Genomic DNA, 24,363 nt, shown 5'->3' with positions numbered 1-24,363 from the left:
ATAGATAAAATCCTATACAGACGCTCCCAGTTTATATCCCCAGAAATATAAAGGTTTAGTATTTCATTGTGAAGGCTTTGGTCTTCAAGCTGTCATGTAACAAAGCAAACCATAGCAAAACAATAATTCTCAACTGGAGGATCCACAGTCTAGTATGCCCTAATACTCAAACACACACAACTAGAATTTTTTTTTTTAATGATCTACCAAGAACAATACGGCTTGATTGCAATCTTCATTTACTAAATGAATGCAGCAAATGCTTAAATACTTGTGGGTGTAAGGACGACATAAATAGCATACAAATATCAACCATCCACAAAAATACTCTGGAATTGGCATATCTTGCGGGCAATACCAACTTGAGGTTACATTTTAATGATATTCGAAGGAGTTCTAAAAAGATAAACCCATATCACTTCATACAGACTTTTCAAACTCTTAAATTGTACACAATATTTGTTAGTTTAACTTTTTGCATAATATATGTGGAGTCCCAGGAGTTCTCAAGGTTAATTTGCCGCCCACTTGTGATAGACAGCTACACTTTTCTCGGAAATTACATTCAGTGTACACTGCTCAAGATCGATGCTGTTCTCATATATAGTTAATGTACCGTTCGATGTTTCAATACAAAATGGGTGACAGGATAAGGAATAATCAAGCATCTGTAGATATTTTCATTTTTCTAAACATTACTTTTTTATGTATTACGAAAGTACTTAAAGTTACATGTCAGGAACGTTATCATATTTGCTCTGTAAAAAGTGATTCACTGATCAAGACCACACAGGGCGTTTTTCATCCTCAATCTTTTTACAAAAGCGGGACAAATTCTTCATGGTGGTGTGTAAATCAGCTCAATCCAGACGAAAAATTTAAGTTAATCCCTTTGGCACTATAATCACATACACTGGTACCAGGAATTACATCCTTCCATCGATAAAAAAAATCCGAATTTATGTTCTAAAAATGTTCTCAAAGATTGCCAACAAGATTTCAACATAGTGAGAAAAAAATCGAACACATCAGCAAAGTAATGACCTATGGGTTTTGTCATGTTTCAGTCTAACAAATTATGGGTTCTTGGCTGATGCAAAAATATACTCGTAAAAGGCAAATCATTCTTCTTTTGAGAAATGGATTTCGCTTCATATTCTTCATATGTTTCATATTCTTCACTTGTTTTCAAAAATATATGCAAGGTATTGTAAAACTATACAGCGTGATACATTTTACGTGGAACTTGGCGCTCCACAGTTTTAAAATGAACTTTAAATTCTTCTTGACATTAAATATATAACTGGTGAGCTGCAAGGGTGTCCATGAACGGTTGCACAAGATAATCTGTTGAAAAGTAAAACACCAGTCCGAAAGTGATAGAAATGGGGAGAGCAGGTAATGCCTTCTTGAAAACAGCCAGCAGCAAGAGAGTCAAACATAAACCCTGCCAGAGAAAAGGAAGAGTTTGTCAAATTCAAACTAAATGCGGATATGTATTATCAGAACATAAAATGAAACAAATACGCATTTTACAAATTCCTCTCATAAACCAACGCATTTACTAGAGTGTAAACAGCTGTCTACAGTAGGATTTCTGAAACACCCTTGCAACAGTACTCCGTGTTACCTGGATACCATGGAAGTACAATACTGCGAAATATGGCTACATATGCGATATACCACAAAATGAAATAAATGCCATGCTTTGTACACCAAGTACATTTAGTGTGAAGAGGTTAATCACCACATGGGAGAAAGATGGCTGTTAGGCCTTGCTCACTCACTGACAAACGTGTTTGCCTATTGCCTCAGATAACTCCTTCACACGTGCCCTCATACATGAAATCCAGTGACTCCTATGGGCTAGGGTTCCCTTTGCTCTGCATGCATGGCAAACCTTTAAAAATATATTTTGTTCTAATATTAGTGGAGTGAGTGGAGACATGAACTTAATTTCTGTTCCTGAACAGCACACCCAAATGGCACATGGCATATATCTTGATATCAGACTGCTGACCTAGCTGGAGAAGCGGGGAAGAGCAAAGGAAGCAAAATGCAGGGACAATACCCACAATAGGGAATCACTGAGAGCGAGAGAAGCAGGCTTTAGTCCACAGCGACCAACAGGGAAAGGCCATGAGCAAGGGCACACGATTGTTCATTTCAGCTTCATAAGAATTTTTGGGGCGTAAAGAATCAGGATTTTTTATGTTTGGATACAGGCATTGGCTCACTTTCACTCACATAATACAAGTATACAATGCTATAGCAATTATGTTGCCACGTGCTACTGTTTCTGTGGCTACCATGTAGTGAACAACAAATAGGAAGAAAAAAATATCAGCACTTAATTTTACTAGCTAAGTTGTTCAAGGGTAACACAATTTTGGGTTTCTTCAACTAACTGACAGTGCTTGAGTGACAAACGCAACAAAACAAAAGTTTGCTGGCGTTTTAAGGCTTAAGATGTAAATGTTGGAGGAGCATTCGATAGGTCAAAGGTCATTCAACTTCATATGGAATGTGGACAGAGACCCTGAATCTCATATTAACGGGATCTGTACTACAAACACTGATGTTTAAGTGTCTGTTATATGGGCCTTAGACTCTTATAAGGACATGTATGGGTTTCCATTAGACTCCTTGTAGCAGAGACGAGCAGGGGACACCTACGTGCCCTATCCACGAACACAAAACAAGAGATGGTGGTCTATTATCTTTGTTACTTGATCTGAAGACTGACTTGTATTGAATTTCCAGCTTCAAAGGTATCACGGATTATAGCAAGTAGGTCACTCTGTCTACAATTGCAATTTACCTGCTTTAAAATACTCCCACCAAGTATGACAATTTCCTTTTCCCTCACTAAGAAATCATTATCCTCTCACCATCCTAAAGAAAAGATTAGGTTATTTTCACTTCCGATGTTCAGAAGGTTCCCTTGAGCACTGGTCACGCCCTCCCTTACTGCAGCATAGTAAAAATCAAGGCATGCTTTTCGATACTGACATTACTCTGGATCTTCAAATTCAAGAGATGCAAACCTCGTGCAGTCATGAAGTGTTTCTCAATGAAGAGGTGATGGAGCAGGGTTTCACAAAAATTAAACCTGCTCAGATCATTTACCCCCATAATAGGTACTAACAAATAAGTAGATGAAGATAAATCTAGCATACACCCGCATGAACACAGGGGAATTGCTTTGCGCATGTTTTAAACTAACCCGTAATCACATTGTATTGTTATAACTGTTGTGTTTTTGAAGAAACTAAGAAATTGCATGAGTAGGCCGCAAGGGTTTCAGTATTTGTATGTTGCATTCTTGCTTCTAAAGTAATGGTTACTGCTGCTTGCTGGCATATTTGCCAATGCTAGGTAACTTTAATGGGAAGCAGAGAACGGCGGGAGGTAAATAATGATGGTTTCATTATCACATAATTAATAAATGTTCATTTCTATCCATTTTAGTGTGCCGAGTGAAGACGCCATTTTATTAAACTTAGCCAAAGTGGGAGGAGGGATTGCTAGGAGCGGGTTCGTTCTGCCATGATGGAGAGCAAGGGACGCTGTGCGCAGAAGAGGACAAAGGAGTGAAGGCCAGTGCATGCATAGCCTGCCAATTACTGAATAGAAGCGTGAGACCGGATTTGCCCCAGCGAAAGAACTGTGTTTTCTTAATAAAATAATATAAATTGTTGCAAGTCCATGAACATTTTAATAAAGTTATGAACCAGACCCTGGAAAAGTTTGCGTACAAAGGAAATAGTGAATAAAATACAGACTCATAATGGTGTGACTGTACCACCTCTCCAGCCCCCTAATCAGCGTGCAAGTTAGAGCATGAATGCAACATTTTTAGGGATGGACATGTAAATTTAGACTATATATTTAGGGACTTCAGGGGCAGGGTTAGGCAGGAGGAGATATTGCTGTTGGGATGCTGCAAGAGAGAGAGAGAGAGAGAGAAAGGAGGGGAAGATTCGCCGTCATCCGTCTGTTTTCCTGAGAGACCTAGCTGTTCCCATCTTATCCTGTACGTGTCCAGATTCTCCACATCTTCCCGACGATTCCTTTGGGAATATTGGTCATCCCTTGGAACAAGGGGGTGGTTTTCCCAAATTTACCTTCAGTCTACTAGGTTCATATATAGACTAGGTGTCCTATTAACATTTTCCTTGAATTTATGCATTTGAACTGACCTTTTGTCTCTCCACCTATCCACTCCATCAACAATGAATTATTATGTATTTCTTTAGATGAATCTATTGTCTCTTCATCTAGCTTTCTGTTAGATATTAAATTAGTTTGGCATAAATCAAATTTTGCTGAACACTTATGTCTCTTACTCTATCCACTCCTTCATTGTACAATGTCGTTGAGAATTTGAGTCAAGATCTATCTATTGAACTGTCTTTCCATGAGATTTGGTGTTTATTTCTGTAATTGTGACCTAATGCATTATGAGCATTTACTTTGAAATCTTGGATAAAATTCAAGTATTAACCCTACCAAGAGTCTGTATTCTTCAACAAATGTTTAGTCATACTAGTGTTATCATTGCCATCAACTATTCAACTAATTGATCCATCAATCAAGTATTTGAAGAGTTGATAAATAGTTAGTTAAGGAATGATATAAACGACACTCGAAACAAATTAACCCCGGCGCAATCAGGGATTTTCCGGGTTGAATGAGCTTGTGCTGCCAAAACTCGAGGCCCTGGACGATTTAATTAACCAATCCAGTCCCCAGGACTTTGGTAAAACTTTAGCTCTAATTCATGAAGACCTAGTGGGAGCCCTAGGCGAGGTTCTTTACCCGGAGGTGGTGAAGTTTAAGCAAAAGACCCGAACCTCCTCCTGGTACAACTCTGAATGTAGAAAGGCTAAGTCTGACCTAATCACAGCAGTCAAAGAAGGTGCAGCGCGGATCAGGGTGGCCGATCTTAGGCGCCAGTATAAGGGCATAATGGCTCGTGCTAGTTCAGACTGGGATTGGACAGATGGCAGGATCTTTCAACTGCCCTTAGAACAAAGGACTCCAGAAGATTCTGGTTACTAGTTAATACTGGCTCAGGAGAACCCAAAGCTGCAGTGGAGCCTAATATTGCAGCTTCCATATGGGAAGACCACTTTAGCAAATTATATGAAGACAGCTCTGAGGACACCAATGATGTGGTCACAGCCCTCCTATCCCTCCCTGGTGACAGTTTGGAGTTCAGTCTGGGGGAAGTGGCCAGCGCAATAGACGGCCTAGCGTTGGGAAAAGCACCGGGCCTTGACAAATTACCAGGTGACCTATTTAGGTCCCAACAAGAGATTTGGGCGCCATATTTTCATATACTTTTTAACTCCATTGCACGAGGAATGGCGATCCCCTGTACTTGGCTGGGTGCAGAGATAGTTCCTATCTTCAAGAAGGGCTGTCCTCTCCTCCCAGCCAACTACAGGCCGATCAGCCTTATAGATGTGCCCCAAAAACTTTATTCTCGACTTATATTGGACCAACTCCTGGATTGGATGGAGGATAATATCTTAAGCCCTCTCCAGGCTGGCTTCAGGAAGAACACGTCCACCATGGACCAGTTCTTCCGCCTCGTCCTCCTCTACTGGAAATCAGTGAGGATTGAGGGTGGGAGGTTGTACATGGTGTTCGTGGACCTGAAGTCAGCATTTGACTTGGTACCACGAAAAAAACTCTGGGAGGTCTTAAAGGAGATGGGAGTTCCCACCCACCTTCTACAGGCTATAATAAGACTTCATGAGGGTAATTTTGCTCAGGTACGATGTGGGAGGGGCGGTGCTCTGTCAAAAAGGTTTCCTGTCCTAAGAGGGGTAAGGCAGGGATGCGTCTTGGCGCCTACACTGTTCTGCCTTTACGTTAATAATGTCCTAACACATTTAGTTAATGTCAGGGACAATGATGCCCCGTTTTTGGCGGGCAAGAGGGTGCCGGCAATCATGTTTGCCGATGACACCCTCCTGCTCTCCAAATCCCCCATGGGAATACAGCGGATCCTGGACGGATTTGGTCTTTTCTGCAGGCAGTACGGTCTCGAGATCAACACAGGGAAGACTAAATTTATGATCTTTAACCCCTCCCCCACAACAAGACCAAACCCTACACTGAACTCATCAGCCCTGGAGAGGGTAAAAACATTTCAGTACCTGGGCGTAACCTTGCATGAGAATTTAGCCTGGAGACCACAGATATCAAGTTCTCGAATAAGGCTCTCTCAACTGTCCGGGGCTATTCTAAAGGTTACAAACTCTTCTACCTACAAACCCATAGCTCCTGCAGTTGAAATGTACAAAACACAACCCAAGTCGGCTGCATTATATGGCAGCGAGTTGTGGGGTTACCAAGCTGGAAATGAGCTGATGTATGTGGAAAATAATTTTCTGAGACGCCTTCTGGCCCTCACGCGTGCTACACCCCTGTTTCCCTTACGTCTAGATCTGGGTCTACCCTCTATAAGGGAGGACCTTGAACTAAAAACACTAAGATACTGGCACAGGCTTTGGTCAACAAACGAGCTGAAACACTACAGGCAAGATCTTGTTCATGTTATGAACCTAAACCATAGTGATAAAATTCCCTGGCTATCTTTTGTAAAGCAAGAACTGTACCGGCTGGGCTTCGATGAGCTGTGGGAGGCCCCTGAAATAGGTTGTAAAAGGGTCCCCCGGAGAAGACTCGTAGAAGCTCATAAGGAACAAAGTCTTGCTTCTCATGTGCTTGCACCCTGCACTGGTATTTTAACCCAACGTTTTATGGACTCCAAAAATTCTTACCACTTCGAAACTTTTATGGACATTATTTCCCCGACCTTGGCAAGAAAGCTATTTATCCAATGGAGGTTTGGCACCCTACCTATTAAATCCTTCACGTGCAAATGGGCCAACGGGGGGGACAAAATATGCCCCGGCTGCAACTCCTGTGATGAGGAGGAAATCCATGTTCTGTTTTTCTGCCCTTCCTATAAGACACCTAGGAAACATTGGCTTGTGCCTCTGTGTAGGAATATGGGCATAAGGAATTTTGCAATTTCGTTCAGAATATTGAAAACTGATTCCTCCCCACACATTGTATTTGCAGTTGCAAAATTTCTTCTGGCCATGTGGCACATTAGGACTAAGTTGCTTAAAGCAAGATCATTTTAGGTATGTACTGTCAACCTTCCTTTCTGCCACTAACTTTTACCACTTACTGTCATTGTTTCCCAATATACTGTGCTTTCCTTAAATATTATGTGTACCTAATGTTAAAAAATGTTTTTATGTATGTTTTTATGCATCTTTTATGGCCTAAACGGTCGAAATAAATAATTTTTGGATTGGATTGGATTGGTTGAATGTGTATGGGCCAATGCAGTGATTTCTTGTGTACTGATCCCTGATCGATGGGTATTATTGGTGCCGGATCAGAGGTAAACCTAGAAAATCAAAGTCGGCCAATAAAACTTAAAAGATCAGGGGAAACAATCCAGTGGTGGAAAGAAAATGGAGATGTGCGAGGTACATTTCCAATTTTACAAGACGAGAACCTACAGTAAGCGATACTCTAAAATCAACTCTTGGAGGCAAGTCTCATCACAATACAGGGAATAAAGTGTTTATAGGAACAGAGAAAGGTCATTATTATTATTCTGGGGCTTCAGAATCCAGCAAAACCTTAACTGTCGTGTCCTGAGGAGTGGGTTCGGTTAATGATTGATTATCTGACAGGTCTCCAGGAAGTCAGTCTAAATAAAGAAACATAAGGTGTTGTTTGGTGGCTTAGCCAGATATATGCATTATTTACTCTCTACTGGAGGGTTTGTTAATCAGGGGAGGTTGGGGACAGAGGGATGCAGTTTGTATCGCTATGACCTAGTCTTTGTCCTTTGTCTTATTTGGTGGGGTTTTTAAGATGCAATAAGATTAGATACAGAATTTCCAATACCCCTATTTATAAGTGAATCACAACGTTCTGAGTACGTAAAACACTTTGATAATAGTTCAGGGTCGACATGCATACATTTGTGCTTTCTATTTCTTTTTTAATTCCTTAATTTAATAAAAAATAAAACAGCCTTAGTGTGTTCTACAGAACATAACTTCATAATCTCTTGAAAGGCTAATGATCTCAGAAATCATTTGAAACTCCGCTATTTAAACCGTAAAAACTGCATAAGGTCGCTATTCAACAGACGGTTTGTGCTCAAAATTCTGCTTTCAATGTTTAGTTTCTTAAAAAATCCAACTGAATGAAAGACTACAGAAAGACAATGTGAGTGATCCAAAACTAGAACAAAGCTACTGAACAAGCTTGATAAACAGTGGGGTTCCTTGGAAATCCATTACAAACATGATTATGGAATACATGTAAAGGGGATAAACAGTTAGCATAATATTGGATGCTGGGAATAAAATATTTATCAGATGCTAGCTTTGTGCACATTTCAACATAATCCTGAACATGTCAGTCAGATTGATTAGTTTATGTGACTATACCTCGAGTGTCTGACTGAAAGACTCAAAACAGGGATTAAAAGTGTAGGATATAAAATGGACTATCATGTACTTGAGTAAAGTTGAAACTTTGAAAGGTGATGGCAGAGAGTCTCTCCATTGCTCCAATTTTTTTTTCATTCTAGGTATTTTAGCTTGCATGCATCTGCTGAAGCAGGTCGTTATAGTTAAGGGACACCGTGTTTTGAGTGTTCGCCGTTAGCTGCAAACCAAGGTAGGGGGCCGAGGCCCATTGAATAGGGTAGGAGCTTTGTAGCTTGGAGAGCATGGGGGCCCTGAGTGATGGATTGAGGGCTTGGGATTTATGGATATTGACTTGGAATTCCCCCTTTTGTAAATCGGTCTTGGCGAACAGGTCAAGTTAGACCATGAAGGCCGGGAGGGAGACCAGGGGATCATCCAATGTTGTCAAAACGTCGTCCACATATAAAAACAAATCGTATGTTTGTCCCCCCCAAAACAGACCTCAGATGTAAGAGGGCTACCACGTGTCCTTTGAGCCATGGGCTCCATATACAGAGAAAGAGAAGGGGAGACAGTGGGCAGCCCTGTCTCGTACCTCTCCGGATTCGGAAGGGGGCAGAGGTATAGCGGTTCACCCGCACCGTTGCCGAGGACCGTGTATAACTGCTCAGGATCCACTGAGTGAACCGAAAAGTGCAGAAGGGTTTCTCTCAGTGAGGGCCAATGAACCCTATCAATAGCCTTTTCTGTGTCGATAGATAACAGTATGCGTTCTGTATAAAAGCGCTGTGCCTTATTGATAATATGGGGTAGTCTCTTCGTATTGTCACTACATTGGCGATTGGGAAGAAACCCCGCTTGGTCCGGGTCTATCAAGCCGGGAAGGAGAGGGGCCAGTCGTGGGGTTAAAATCCCAGTGAACAGTTTTACGGTCAACGTCCAATAAGGAAATCATTATAGAAAAGGCGCAGTGGTGTTTATCCTTGTCGGGTTTGGGTATAACGACAATTGAAGTTCCCAGCATGGTCGGCGGGAGCGTGAAGGAGACCCCAACAGCATTATAGACTCTGGTGAGTATGGGAGCCAGAATGGCGCAGAATGTCTTGTAAAAAAGCACAGAGAACCGGTCTGGGCCAGGGGATTTAAGCATCTTTTCCTGAGAGAGAGTAGACACCACTTCCTCAACTCGGATGGGGGAATCCAGAGTCACGGCCTGATCAAGCGTTAGTCTGGTGTCCGCGGCTTCCTGGAGGTAACAGGCAGGGGCATCCGGGAGAGGTCTTTGTAGTATTGGCGGAATGTTTCGGCTATATGTAGGCCCTCAGTCTGCTCTGCTGGTCCCAACGCTGCTCCTTCTTTGATTCCTGCGTTGGTTACATTTGCCAATGCTTGTTGGTGCTCCCGCCAGACACCAACCCATCAGCACTCGACACCCTTCGTGGGACAGCTCTTGCACGGCTACTGCTCCCGCCAGACACCAACCCATCAGCACTCGACACCCTTCGTGGAACAGCTCTTGCACGGCTACTGGTCCTCTTCAGAGTCGCCTGGTCCTCACAGCTGCAGAGTCAAGGTCCTCGTCACCCATCCTGCAACACCCGACATTGGAGGGCATTCGTCTTCCAAATCTCCTGGTCACTCCTGAGTGACATCGACTCTGTCCCCTCTCATCCAGAATCCACCTTTGGATTCCACCGGACATTTTCTCTTTCTGCAACGGTGGCACGTTTCTGAAGTCCTCCATTGGGTTTGATGGCGGTTTTCGACACCACTTCACATGTATGCACCCGGCTTCCCTGGTGTAGGTAATGTGGGTACTAGGGTATCCATGTGTGGGGTGGCTCTCCAACCTTCTGTCTTCCATGGGGGTTCCTCAGGGTCCACTGTAAAGAGTCCTTAATCTTTAAAAATCTAACCGTTACTTGCACATAGAATTGTACGGAGCACACAGTCGTGTTTCCACACTACACACGCTCTCCGTGGGGTCCCTATCTACTCACCGCGGGTGGTTCCTTGGGTCTCTAGCACTTATACGTCCTCTTTACCCTGTCTTGATCCGAGTTGTGGTTCTTATACCACTTTCTTAGTAAAAGGTTTGGTCCCCTCTGGGGTCCACTGTGTATTTCGTGCTATTTACTGTGTTTATTTGCTAAAGTATTGTGGGCATTGTGTTTATCTATGTGTAGGAGATATGTGTACATACTAGAGAGTATTATATAATAATTACATATTTCTATAAATACCTGGTGTGGCTCTCTTCACTTATTCTATACCTTAAGATTGCGTTCTGGCCCAAAAAAAGATGCTTTAGACTCCTTCTGGACTAAGCATGAAGGCTGCCCTCCACAGCTACCACTTAGAGAACTTTCTAAGATTGTCTAAGACCTCTTAAATCACCATAAGAGTTGTCTGGACTGGTGCAAGGTGCCCACTTACATTAGTGGACATCATATACCAGGCCAGCTTCTCACACCCGGCAAACATGTAAGGAAGTTCTGTGCATCCAGCGGAGCCCCGCCGGAGGTAGTGACAGCCGACAGGCCCCGGTTACTCACCTCATGGGGGCTTGCCACCACCAAAAGGTGGGGTCCTCCCATCATCCAAATGCAGGAGGGCCTTTCAGGTCTGCACCAGGCCAATGAGACAGGCAGAGGAGCCGCCGGGTGCCTTCAGAGGGATGCTAGATATGGCATAGATAAACAGTGATGGGGGAGGGGCCACCCGATCCCAGTGGCTCAGGCCAGCCACTTCAAGAAAATAAGTTCGCCCCGGAGACCCCGGGACAGGACAAAGTGCATTCCAAAGGGTGCAAGGTCAGAGCCACAAGTCAAGCTTCCCCTCCAGTGTTGGGGGGGGGGGGGGGGGGGGGGGCTCAGGGGGGAGCGAGCAAGACAGACCACAGCAGCGCAGCATCCCAAGAAGCAGGTTGCTCCCCCTTATGGGCTCAGGCAGGTCTGGTCTGGCCGCTGATGTGGCGTTTTCTTGTGATCCCCCTGTTACAGAAAACTCTAAGCAGGGGGCAAAGCTTTCTCACAACTCTCCCCATGGTACTGGGACTCACTACCTGTACATCTACGTAAGTGCCCAGATATCCTCAGTTTCAGGAAGCTCCAGAAAACAGAACTTTTCTGTAACTGATCTCTCAGGCCTTGCACACCTGCACCTCTGGCTCGGAGATACACCTTTGGGGGTGATTCCGGCGCTTTACCAATTCCATCATTCATTCATTTATTCATTCATTCAGGTGCATTAACAGTCAGAGCTGTACTGCTTGGATTGGAACTTTTGACTGACTCCAGGCCACATATGGGTAGTGTAGAGCTGTCTAACTGGAATTAGTACTTGTGACCTATTGAAGGAGCAGTGACCCCAAGCAGATGAAGTTACAGCCTGATCTGGATTGGAACAGTAGACATGTAGACTGCATAATTATCTGTAGTATGACCAGTGGCTACGGAGTTATTGTCTCACAATAACAGGTGCATTAACAGTCTAAGCTGTCTTGAACACATTTGAGCTGGTAACTTCCAGGCTGCATACAGATCTGCAATAGGATCAGGAACCAGCTATTTCCTAAGACTGGTACCTAAGAGAAGTAGTTTATAGACGCACATAGCCCAGTAGTCATGTTAACAGCATGATCTGCCTGGCATGGACCGGTAGCAGGGAGTAAGTCATGCCTTCCCATACCCTCCACATGATGCAGTCACACAGATTAGCTTGACAGATGAATGCACCGACTACAGCACATAAGTATGGGCGTTCTTTGTGCCTACTTCTTTTACCATCGATCAGCTATAGGGTGGGCTATGTGACAGTACTCTCAGAAAAGAAAATAATATACCTAAACTGTGGATACATTGGGAGCTCTGAACACAAAGCAGTCTGCTCCAATAATGGAGCAGCACCAGGTCAAGAGTGAAACATAACTGGAAATGGTAGAGTTGTAATATCCAGATGCTAAGAACTGATACAAGCATTGGCACAGCCAATAAACCCATATGTGACTTATTGACTTTGAAGCGTGGTTGAGGATTTTATCCAAAAAAAGCCTTTAATGTGTTTGCTCAAGCCATTTTGTAGGTGCACCCATCAAGAACGCTTGCACCTAACAATTGAAGTGGGCACTTTTTTCCATTCTTATTAGCCGATTTGAGCAGGAACTGTAGCAGAAAATAATAGTAATGCAGAAGGGTCTTTTTTGCGGGGAGGCAGGCGGGTACTGAAACAAATGTGTGGTGGGGGGGGGATGATAACATTGGGGAGGATGGAGCACAAGGATCTGAATACAGCAAAGCAGGGAGGGGAGTTATGGCGTAGCCACCAAGGTTGGGGACAGCGAAGCTGGGGTGGGATGGATGGCAAACCAACATGAAGGGAAGGAGAGACAGAGAAGCAACATTGTTGAGAAAAAGTACCACAGAAGTCAAGGGTTTGGGAGCCAACAAGGGGAGAGAAAGATAAACATGGACTGCAGGAGGAGAGAAGTACAGGACGGAGACAACAAAAACACATGCACTGTCATGGATTGCTTAACACTAAAGAAAAAAAGAAGTGCTTGAAAAGCAAGTGGTGGAAAGAAAGATGCTAGGCAATCAAAACGATGGTAAAGAGGCAATATTCGGCAGGTGAGAGGAATTGGCCTAACGGCTAGGGCAGCCAACCTCAAATTTGGGTAACTGTGTTTGAGTCTCTGCAAGGACGCGCAACATCCTGTGATTCAGGGCAAATCACTTAATCTCCCAGTGCCTTAAAAAATGAATGTGTCCTCATGTAACGCAACTGGTACTCGTGTAAAGTGCTCTGATACCTAATACCTTCGGGTCAAGTTTGTGCTATATAAAACTCCATAAAAGAATTAAAAATTAAAAATGTTCCATGGGATGGACAAACACAAACTGACTAGCTGGGACTCGAATTGGAAGCTGGCGAATGGGAGCAACAAGGAAAGCCAACCAATGATAAGCAATGGGTAAGCTCCAAGCCCTGCATGTTCCTGGTAAGCACCAATATGCCTTGCAACAGACAGTGTATGTGCTGTCTGGTAGGCTTGACCTAAAAAGGAGGGGAATGGCAAAGCCCTTTACAGAGAGTACACACACAATTTTGAAGGTTGCTTTCTTCACATATCTGTCATTTCCTTTCTATCTTGTGCATGTCTACATTCTTTTCAATGAAAGTCCAATGTAGCATTATTTGATCTTGCAAAACTCCCCCGCCCCAAAAAAGAAAATGTTATACAATTTGACTTACGATGAGGATTGCTACAAAGCAAGCCAGTGTAGTGTTCCAGTCTCCATTACCAGTTGCAGCTGCTTTTCCTACCAGCACACTGTAAAATATAAAGTCTCCAAGTCCAAGTTTTACACCACCTGTAGCAAAAAGAAACATTTCAAAATAAATGATTTACAAAGGTTTCTCAGATTTTTCTGGGTATGCAGAATCCTGGCACCACAATATTTTACGCCTACTTTAAAAGAATTTTATATATATATTTGTAGATTTTTTTGTGGGCTTTTTGTTGGAATTACATGAACTGGAGAAGCGCAAAACGCAACGGACGACCAGGTAGTACATATTCATTGTTAATATTATGCACACTTTACTATTCCTTAGCACATTTGTTTTGAAGTACCCCATTTGCGTTTTTATGCTCCGTTTAGAACACTAAAGAAAACGGCAACTTTGGTCAGAGCCCATTTCAAGATGTTGTCAAACTAGCCTTCTGGCTACAGTCTAGGGCTAAGTCTGAAACTGTCAGCACATTTTTAACCCTTTTCCTGGCATGACTCTGCATCCTTCTGTGCCAGACACCCTTTAACATGTTTGCCCTAAGCTTGTTCATACTTGGCAGGAGCGCTTCCATTAGTATTTTTGCCCATAATCAATCTATCTATCTATCTATATATATATATACACACACACACACAGAGTTTTATATAGCCCAAACTTGACCCGAATCGGGTATCAGAGCGCTTTACATCGCACTGGTTGTATTACATGAGGACACATTCATTTTTGTTACTTTGTAGAGCTTATTTGGTTCACATTTTTAAGGGGGGGCAGTGGGCGGGCGTGTGTGTGTGTATGTGTCTATATATATGTATATTCAATGAAAAAATCAAAACGTTAAAGATTAGTTATAGTTGGGAAAACTTTCAACACAAACCAAACGTAAACTCGATTCGATTCGAAAAATCTTTATTTCGATCACATGATCATAAAAGATATACATTACATCATATATATAAAAAAATTTAAAACGCATTAAACAATGGTGATCAAGGTTTGTTAAAAGAAATAAGGAAGATAGATGTGCCAATAGTTCAGATCTGTCCCGAGTCTCCAAGTCTCTTTATACAACGGGTTCGGGCATACCACATTGGAGTTAAAAATTTGGATAGTGCAAAAACTGTAGTAGGAGCTAGATCTGTCTTTAAAATTCTGTAAGCAGGTGAAAAAGTTCTGAACCCCAAATTCCTGAGCAGGGGGACTAGCCAATATTTCCTGCTCCTCTCATAAGCCCGGCAAAAGAAGACCACATGGACATCGTTCTCCTTTGGATGGGCACATGCCGGGCAAGTTTCTGAGGAGGAGCGACAAGACCATGATGCTGTGAATGATGCCAGAGGAAGTGTTCCATATCTCCATTGAAGGAATAGTTTTCTGGTTAATGCCGGAGTCATGGCATCTAGGACACTTTCTAGTTGATAGGAATCTTTAATTTTTATGAACTGGTTGGATAATGATCCATCCCTGGTGCCTTTGACAGCTCTGGAGAGCATGTGTTCGTAATAAGCTCTCGCAAGTACCTTTTTAGGGATCTTAATACTAGTGTTTGCTGGGTCCAACCATAGTTCAGGGAGACCAATTGCCTCAAAAGTTCTCTTGATGTAAATCAGCCAAGGTGTTCTTGTGGCGTTGGGTAACTGTAAAAATTCCTGCAACTCAGCTCTGTAATTTGAAAGGTCTGGACTACTCCATAGACGCCGCCAAAATGCTAAAGGTTTGAGCCCCAGCTCCTCCGTTATGGGCCGAAGGCCCATATCGAGCCTGAGAGGGAGTAATGGAGTACTCTGTGGAAGAGCAACAATCTGTCTCAGGAATTTGTTCTCAATAGTTAGTAATTTAGATGATGGAATATGGCCCCACAACTCGCCCCCGTATGTAACACCCCCCGGGCCTGTGCTTTGTAAATATGAATAATAGGGGTAAGTGGCCGGTAGGGAGATTTGTTCACTAGTCGCATAGTGCCACCCACCAACTGTGCCAGTTTGATTTTTACTTTTGACTGGTGGGCCGACCACGTTAGATTTTCATTGAGAGTAATCCCCAAATATTCAATTGTATGCACCCGTTCCAGTTGAACTGTTCCCAGCTTGGGCGGTGGGCGGTGGGCGGTTGTGGGGCTTGGGATTGAGAATCATATATTTAGTTTTCTGTGGGTTAATTTCGAGTCCCCGCTCTGAGCAGAACTGCATAAACCCGTCCAAGATACGTTGCATGCCCATTGGGGATTTAGACAGCAGCAGGGTGTCATCAGCAAACATAATTGCGGGCACCCTGCTGCCAGTCAGTTTTGGGGCATCAGTGTTGGGAATTCTGGTCAGATGGGCAATTACCCCGTTCACAAAGAGGCAAAACAGGGTCGGTGCGAGCACGCAGCCCTGTCTTACCCCTCTGCGAACGGGGAACCTTTCGGTTAGATTGCCACCTCTGCCACACCTAACGCGGGCATAGTTGTTATGATGTAATCTCATCAGGATTGCCAAGATGTCTCCCGGGACGTTCAATTCCTCCATGACTTTCCACAGTTTTAGTCTAGGTACCAAATCAAAGGCGGCACGCAGGTCTACAAAGACAGTATACAGGGTACCGCCCTCAATTAGTGCTGTCCTCCAATACAGAAGGTTCAGCCTAAAGATTTGATCTATTGTGGAGACCCCCTGTCTGAATCCCGCCTGATAGGGAGTCAGGATACCCTTCTCCTCTATCCAATTCTGTAGCCGGTCCAGGATCAGTCTTCCGAAAAGCTTTTGGGATATATCAATAAGACTGATTGGACGATAATTGGCTGGGAGCAGTGGGGAACCCTTTTTAAAAATTGGAACCACTTCTGCTCCCAGCCAAGTATCCGGCACCTCCATTCCCCCCAGGACAGCGTTAAATATCAACGTAAGGTATGGGGCCCATATCCCTGGTTCCTGCTTAAATAGGTCCCCGGGTACCCCATCATGACCAGGGGCTTTCCCTGCAGACAGCCCAGCTATAGCCACCCTCACCTCTTTTTCAGTGAAAGGATCTCCTATTGGACCTGGCCCTGTCATAATGTTTGTTACATTCGGCGGCCCCTCTTCCATTGAATACAGTGACTGAAAGTGACTCTGCCATAGGCTAGGAGCTATGTTAGGCTCTATTGCTGAGGATAGGTCCTCTGATCCATTGGCCACTATGCGCCAGAATTTACAAGAGTCTTTAGTGGCGAGTGATCTTGAGAGATTTTCCCAATATTGTTGATCCCACTCAGCCCTTGCATTCACCAAGAGCTTCCTATAAGACCTTCTCCTGGATTGAATTTCATCCCTGCTTTTGCGCCCCTTAATTGCAAGTAGTAATTCAGTTTTTGATTCCCTACAGGTGGCATTATACCAGGTACTTTTAGATGTGGGTCCTTTTTTTGCCCCTGCTTTTGAAAATAGATCCAGCTCCAGATTGCTGATTAGTTCTGCATGGGTCTGGGCCAGCTTTTCCATATTTGCCCCTTCTCCAACATTCATCCCTATCTGAAAAGCCCTCTCTAGAAGCGGGATAATTCTTGCATATAATTTAGGTAACTTATCACCGCTAAGCATAGCCAATTTCTCCCACCTAACTTTTCTCCGATTGGTTTCTAGGAGAAGACCTGACTTGTCTTTGTTTGGACCAAGCACTATATCTTCGTTCCCCGGTAAGGCATAAGAGAGTTCCAGGGCGTTGTGGTCACTATCCCTTCTCTCAATAACTTTAAAATCAACTATTTGTGGCCACATTGATAGTTTGACAAGGATATAGTCCAGTCTCGATTCACTACCAGGTTTATTATAAGTGCAGATACTTGGCGTGTCTGATTTTGAACGCCCATTACAGGCCCTTAGACCTTGATTTAAGGTAAGGGCAGTTATCTGCAGGGCAAGGGGGGACCAGGCTCTGGGAGGGGGCGCCACCGTAACCGGAACAAGCCAACATGAATCTTCCTCGAGGGAGGGGCCATCATGTAGGCCTGGTAGTGGTGCATACTGAGAGTTTAGATCACCCCCCACCAGGCAGTGGAGTTCCCATGGGATGCCATCTAGGAACGCAGAGAGTTCCTCTATAGTGTTGGATTCTCTTGACATGGGTACCGGTCTTGAATATACATTTACGACGACCAGTTTCATGGAATTGGCCACTCTAATAAGATGGCTAGAATATCTTCGGATTCTGTCTCCAGACAGCGAGCCTGGCAGCCTAGGTCTTATGCTACCCAAGTTGCCAGTCCCCCAGATGGCCTGCCCCTTCCCCCCCACTTAGCGGGTTTAGAGAATACTGCGTATCCCTGGAAATGGGAGTTCCTCTCGGGCCCAGGTCTCCTGAAAGAGTAATATATTTTTTGAATTGATAAAAAAACCCACTCAGGACAGTCAATTTTACTGGCCAACCCAGCAACATTCCATGAGATCAAAGTCATGGGATGTGATTTGATAGTAGATGGACCTTTAACGGTAGTGTTCACACCGCTAGTCTCCAAGGTGGCCATCTGAGGAGGGGGCGTGTGCCTCCGAGCCAATCTTGTATTGGTGTGAATCTCTGTTGTGTCCACTGAAATAGGCTCCAGAACTAGGGTCGGTGTTAATTCATTTTGTACCCTTGTGTGTGGTGTTTGTTCTGGGGGTATGCTATTCCCTATCCTGAGTGATGCAGAAAGTTTACTCCCCTGAATCTCAGAGCGTCAATCTACCGTTTCCAGACTGCTATATCTATTGTGGGTGGGGAAGTGGGCTGGGTAGTGCATTCTGTGGGGCCCTGGAATTCCTCTCATGATTCTTCCCCCTCCGCCCCTCCTCCTGGTAACGGTCTCCCATCCTGCCTCCTCCCCATACGGTAGGAAGTGGTCAAAAGATCTTCCCCTATGATGGAATGGAACGCTTCTCTCCCTGCGACAGCTCTCCCAGTCATCCAGCAACTCTTGATGTTGCCCCCATCTCTGATCCTCCAAATTATATAAACTTGAGGGATAAAAGAATGAGAGGGGAAGAGCTTGGATGTTACTGCCTTGGTCATCAGAAGCCCAGGCACAAATATAGGCAGCTGTGCCCGGCTCTCTGAAAGTGACCAAAACACAGTCTCCCCTAATTGATTTTCTAGAATATCCCACCCAGGGAACCCTCCTAACCATGGAAATGTCACTGGTTGTACCTCTCGGGAGTGGCCTGTATATGGATAACCAGCTAATAACCTTATTCCTAAGTGAGGAAGTTGATTCAGCTGCCATAGATTTTAATTCTGGGACCCCTGCCAGGATCATGGTATGGGGGAAGCCTCTGGCGGAAGGTTGACAGGTTTAGGTTTATGGACAGGGTTGTGTTTTTCTCCCAAAAATATTGAATCCCCCTTAGTGTCAGTCGGGATAGGAGCAGAATCCTTGGATGGGGGAATAGTAGTTTGTGCTGGAATTGGTGTCTGCTGGGTTTTTGGAGGTGCGATGTTTGTGTTGGGGTCATTCGGGAGTTGCGGTGTCTTGTTTAAGGTGGGCTGTGGATTTTGGGAGTCAGTAATTAGTAGCTTTTTCTTTTGGACTGGAGTGGCTTCACTTCCCTTTTTGGGCTTTGGGTCAGGGACCCCTTTGGCTCCTTTAGTTCCATTAAGTTTGAGTTTCATTGAATCAGCTAGTTGCACTGTAGATTTTTCAATGTTGACTAACCTAGCTTCGATCTTAATCAGGCGGGCTTCAAGAGGGCTCAGTAAGGACCTAAAGAGTGTTCCAATATCCGCCAGTGTGATATTGTCGCTAGAGTTGTCCACTAATGTGATGTTTGTAGCGGGTGATGGGTCCGTCTGACTGTGAACCAAGGGGGAAATTGTTGTACCAGGCTTCTCTGAGTTGATATCTATGGTTCTTCCTTTCGCACCATTTCCCCTCGATGGTTTGGATTTTGGTGTCTTTATCCTATTGCCTTCTTTGTTTTGTCCCCCCCTCTTCTTTTTTTGGATTGCACCTTCCCTGACCCCCCCTGTCTCTATCAGAGCTACACTCTTTGTCAATAGCTAACACTGTGTTAGATTCGAATGTCGGGGGCGGGATTCCTAGTGAATTTTGAGGTGTTTGGGTATTAGGGAGGGCCATTAAGCTCAGATCCTCGAGGTCACTATGGGTCTCGATTGTAGAGTCTGGGTCAGTTATTAGGACACTGGGCGGGTGTATTTCTCCCGAGTTACTCATTGCACTGTTTTTTGGTTCTAGCCTCCCCTACGGGGTTTTGGCTTGAGCCATTGGCCCCATTGAGGATCTCCTAACCCAGTCTATTTCCTGGGAAATCCGTCTCTCCAAAACCTCTATTTCCTCAATCAAAAGTGATCCGGCTTTGACGAAGTAATTGTCAATGGTGCCTTTAGCGGCTCCAGCCGCAGCTAGAGAAGATTTGCTCCTGGTTTCTCTTGTATACATTGCACCGTTAGTTAAGAACGAAAAATGTCAAAGGGGGAGGGCCCGGCCCAGCCTCTACCGTACTCGAACGGCCTCAAACGGCCCGCTCTTTGCCCGGTCTTCGCCCATGCTTCCGTCCGCGCGCGTCCCGCGTTCGCGTCAGGGGGCTGGGCTAAGTAGGAGGAGGGGGCGGGAAGAGGCACCAGGTGCGCGCGATGTCCTGGCGCAAGCACCTCTGGTCCTCGCAGTCCCGCTCCCGGTAGGCGTAGTCTCTCCCCGCAGCAGCACCCAGCAAGGATTGGAACCGAGCACACGGGCTCCCAGGTTACTGGACAAAGTTCAGATTAGCAGTGGCAGGAGCGAGCAGGGAAAACTCCGCAGCGTGTGAATTGCCCACGACTACGAGCGGCTCCCGCGAAGCGGGGGCCGCGAGTCGTTATAAAGCCCGCAGGGAGGAGGGGGCGGGAAGAGGCACCAGGTGCGCGCGATGTCCTGGCGCAAGCACCTCTGGTCCTCGCAGTCCCGCTCCCGGTAGGCGTAGTCTCTCCCCGCAGCAGCACCCAGCAAGGATTGTAACCGAGCACACGGGCTCCCAGGTTACTGGACAAAGTTCAGATTAGCAGTGGCAGGAGCGAGCAGGGAAAACTCCGCAGCGTGTGAATTGCCCACGACTACGAGCGAACAAACGTAAACTACATAAACATTAGAAATTCTGAAGTTGTAGTTGTACCTTTAATTTATAATTTTGCACCACCGTAAAATGACTATAACTTTATTTATTCTTTCTATACAAACCAAACTTAAAGTACATAAACATTAGAAATTCTAATGTTATATTATACCCTAAATGTATCATTTATGCACCATCTTCAAATTACCCTAATTCGTGCACCTCCACACAAATTGTTGTCAACTCGCTAGCCATAGTACATTAGTTATAACACCCACTTTCTCCATGACTGCTTATATACCCTTTCAGATGACATAACTTATAGCATGTGAAATGATAGCATTCCTAACAAGACTCATGGCGTGTCTAATGACATTATTTAAAAACCACTGTGCTTGATAGAGTGGGGAGGTATAGTTAATGTACTGTGTCAAGTGAGTTGACAACTGTGTGTACAGAGGTGTGCGAGTTTCAGTAATTTAAAGATGGTGTTTAAATTATAAATCAAAGGTATACCTATAACTTTTGAATTTCTAATGTTTGTGTAGTTTAAGTTTGGTTTGTAGAGAAAGAATAAATAAAGATTCCCTAAGTATAACTAATCTTTAACCTTGGTTTTTTTCATCGAATATCGATTTAAAATTTTTTTTTTATTAAAAAAAGGGTTTCAATCCTGGAGTGAATTGTCGTACAGTGTAGTGTCATACAGTGGAGTGTCACATAATGGAGTGGAGTGTCATAGAATGAAGTAGAGTGCAGTGGCAGAGAGTGGAATAGTGTATTGTGGAATAGCATAAAGGAACATACCGTAGAAAGGAGTGACCGAGTCATGTATAGTAGAGTGGTGTAGAGTGGGCTTGCGTAGAGTGGAGGGGCGTACAGTAGAGTGCCATACAGTGTATGGTGTAGATTCAAATAGCGTAGAATGAAATGGCGAAGAGTGGAGTGGGGTAGAGTGAGTGGCCTAGAATGGAATGGCGTATAGTGGAGTGGCGTAGAGTGGCGGGGAGTTTAGTGGCACAAATTAGAATAGTGTACATTGGAGTGGTGTAAAGTGGAGTGGCGTAGAGTGGAGAAAAGTGGCGTAGAATGGAGTGGCATAAAGTGGGGTGGTGTAGAGTATAATTGCATACAGTGCAATAGTGTAGCGTGGAGTGGCATACAGTATAGGGACATGGTGGAGTGGAATAGCGCAGAGTGGAGTTACGTAGAGTGGAGAGGCATAGAGTGGAGTGTCATAAAGCGGAGCGGCACAGAGTGGAGCGGCATGTGGCACAGTGGCATAGAATCGAGATGTGCAAAATGAAATAGCTCAGAGTAGAGTAGCAAAGAGTGGAATAGCATAGAGTGCAGTAGAGAGGAATAGCTTACAGTACAGTGGCATATAGTGGAATAGCATGGAGTGGCGTACAGTACAGTAGTGTAGGGTGGAGTGGTGTATAGCATGGAGTGGAGTGGAGTGGTGTATAGCATAGAGTGGAGTGGCATATAGCCAGAGTGTAATGGCGTAGAATGGAGTGGCCTAGAGCGGAACAGCATATTGTAGAGTGGAGTGGTGAGAGTGAAAAAATGTAGAGAGGAGGGTCATCGATTTGAATGACATAGATTAAAGTGGCGAACATTATAGTGGAGTATAGTGCAGTGGCGTATAGTGAGGTGGAGTATAGAGGAGTGGCGTATAGTGGAGTGGCGTAGAGTGGAGTGGAGTGGCATAGAGTGTAGTCGCATGGAGTGGAATAGTGTAAAGTGGAGTGGTGTGGCGTACAGTACAGTGGCGTGGAGTGGAATGGTGAAGTGGAATAGCTTAGAGTGGAGTGGCATACAGTGTTGTGGAGTGGAGTGAATTGGCGTGGAGTGAAATAGCGTAGAGTGGAGACGCATGGAGTGGAATATTGTAGAGTGGAGTGGCCTAGAGTGGGGTGGCGTAGAGTGGCATAGTACAATGGCCCAGGGTGGAGTGAAATAGAGCAGAGTGGCATACAGTATAGTGGTGTGGATTGGCGTAGAGTGGAATAGCGCAGAGTGGGGATGCATAGAGTGGAATAACGTAGAGTGGAGTGGCGCAGAGTGGCATAGAGTGGAGTGGTGCAGGGTGGAATAGCTTAGAGTAAAGTGGCAAAAGAGGAATAGCACAGAGTGGAGTTGGGTAGAGTGGAATAGCACAGAGTGACGTACAGTACAGAAGTGTGGAGTGGCGTATAGCATAGAGTGGAGTGGCAGTTAGCATAGAGGTTAGTGGTGGAGAATGGAGTGGCACAAACTGGAGTGACATATAGTAGAGTGGAACAGTGTAGAGTGGAGTGGCGTAGAATGGAACAGTGTAGAGTGGAGTGACATAGATTGGAATGGCATAGATTAGAGTGGTGTAGAGTGTAGTGGCGTGTAGTGCAGTGGCGTAGAGTGGCGTAGTGTGTAGTCGCATAGAGTACAATAGTGTAGAGTGGAGTGGCATGGAGTGCAGTACAGTGGGGTAGAGCGGAGTGGCACAGAGTGGAATAGCTTAGAGTGTATTGGCATACAGTGTAGTGGCGTGGAGTAGATTGGTGTGGAGTGGAATGGTGCTGAGTGAAATAGCTTAGAGTGGTGTGGCGTAGAGTGGAGTGGTGCTGAGTGGAATAGAGTGGAGTGGCGGAGAGTGGAGTGGTGGAGAGTGAAATGGCGTAGAGTGAAATGGCGTAGAGTGGGGTGACGTGGCATAGAGTGTAGTCGCATATAGTTGAGTGCTGTAGAGTGAAATGGCATGGAGTGGCGTACAGTAGAGCTGCATACAGTGGAGTGGCGTGGAGTTGAAAAGTGTAGAGTGGGGTGGCATGCAGTGGAGTGGCAGAGAATGGAGTGGTGTAGAGTGGTGTCGCGAACAGTGGCATTGGGGTACAGTGGAGTGGCGTAGAGTGGAATGGCATATAGTGTAGTGGCGCAGAATGGAGTGACTTATAGTGCAGTGGCGTACAATGGAGTGACTTCTAGTGCAGTGGCGTAGAGTGGAATAGCGTAGAGTGGCGTTGCATAGAATGGAATAGTGTACAGTGGCATAGTGGAGTGGTGTGGAGTGGCGTAGAGTGGAGCAGCGTAGAGTGGAGTGGCGTGGAATGATATAGAGTACAGTGGAGTTGAGTGTAGTGGTACCAAGTGGAATAGCATAGAGTGGAGTGGCATAGGGTGGAGTGGTGTAGAGTGGAGTGGCGGAGAGTGGAGTGGCGGAGAGTGGAGTGGCGGAGAGTGGAGTGGCGGAGAGTGGAGTGGCGCAGAGTGGAGTGGCGCAGAGTGGAGTGGCGCAGAGTGGAGTGGCGCAGAGTGGAGTGGTGCAGAGTGGAGTGGTGCGGAGTGGTGCAGAGTGGAGTGGCATAGAGTGGAGTGGCATAGAGTGGAGTGGCATAGAGTGGAGTGACATAGAGTGGAGTGCCATACAGTTTAGTGGCGTGGAGTGAAATAGAGTACAGTGAAGTTGCGTAGAATGGAATGGCATACATTGGAGTGGCATAGAGCTGAGTGCAGTAGAGTGGCGTACAGCCGAGTGGTATATAGTGGAATAGCATAGAGTGGAGTGGCAT

The 24,363-nt window shown here is 45.0% G+C and overlaps 1 protein-coding gene across 1 annotated transcript in view; it reads right to left on the bottom strand.

Annotated features, from left to right (window-relative positions):
- Positions 1 to 222: 222 nt before the first annotated feature.
- Positions 223 to 24,363, bottom strand: part of LOC147708403 (presenilin-2-like) — a 448,344-nt gene continuing 424,203 nt past the window's right edge. The window contains exons 10-11 of the mRNA XM_086927117.1: positions 13,734 to 13,852; positions 223 to 1,447 (exon numbers count right to left, since the gene is read on the bottom strand). Coding sequence (XP_086783243.1) covers positions 1,292 to 1,447; positions 13,734 to 13,852 — 275 coding nt within the window. The 3' untranslated portion in view covers positions 223 to 1,291. The remainder of the gene's footprint in view (positions 1,448 to 13,733; positions 13,853 to 24,363) is intronic.

This window comes from Lissotriton vulgaris, chromosome 6 (assembly GCF_964263255.1).
Source record: "Lissotriton vulgaris chromosome 6, aLisVul1.2, whole genome shotgun sequence".
In the NCBI taxonomy this organism is placed as follows: domain Eukaryota; kingdom Metazoa; phylum Chordata; class Amphibia; order Caudata; family Salamandridae; genus Lissotriton; species Lissotriton vulgaris.
The sequence above is the reverse complement of the archived record's forward strand: the minus strand, read 5'-3'. Positions and strand labels throughout refer to the sequence as shown.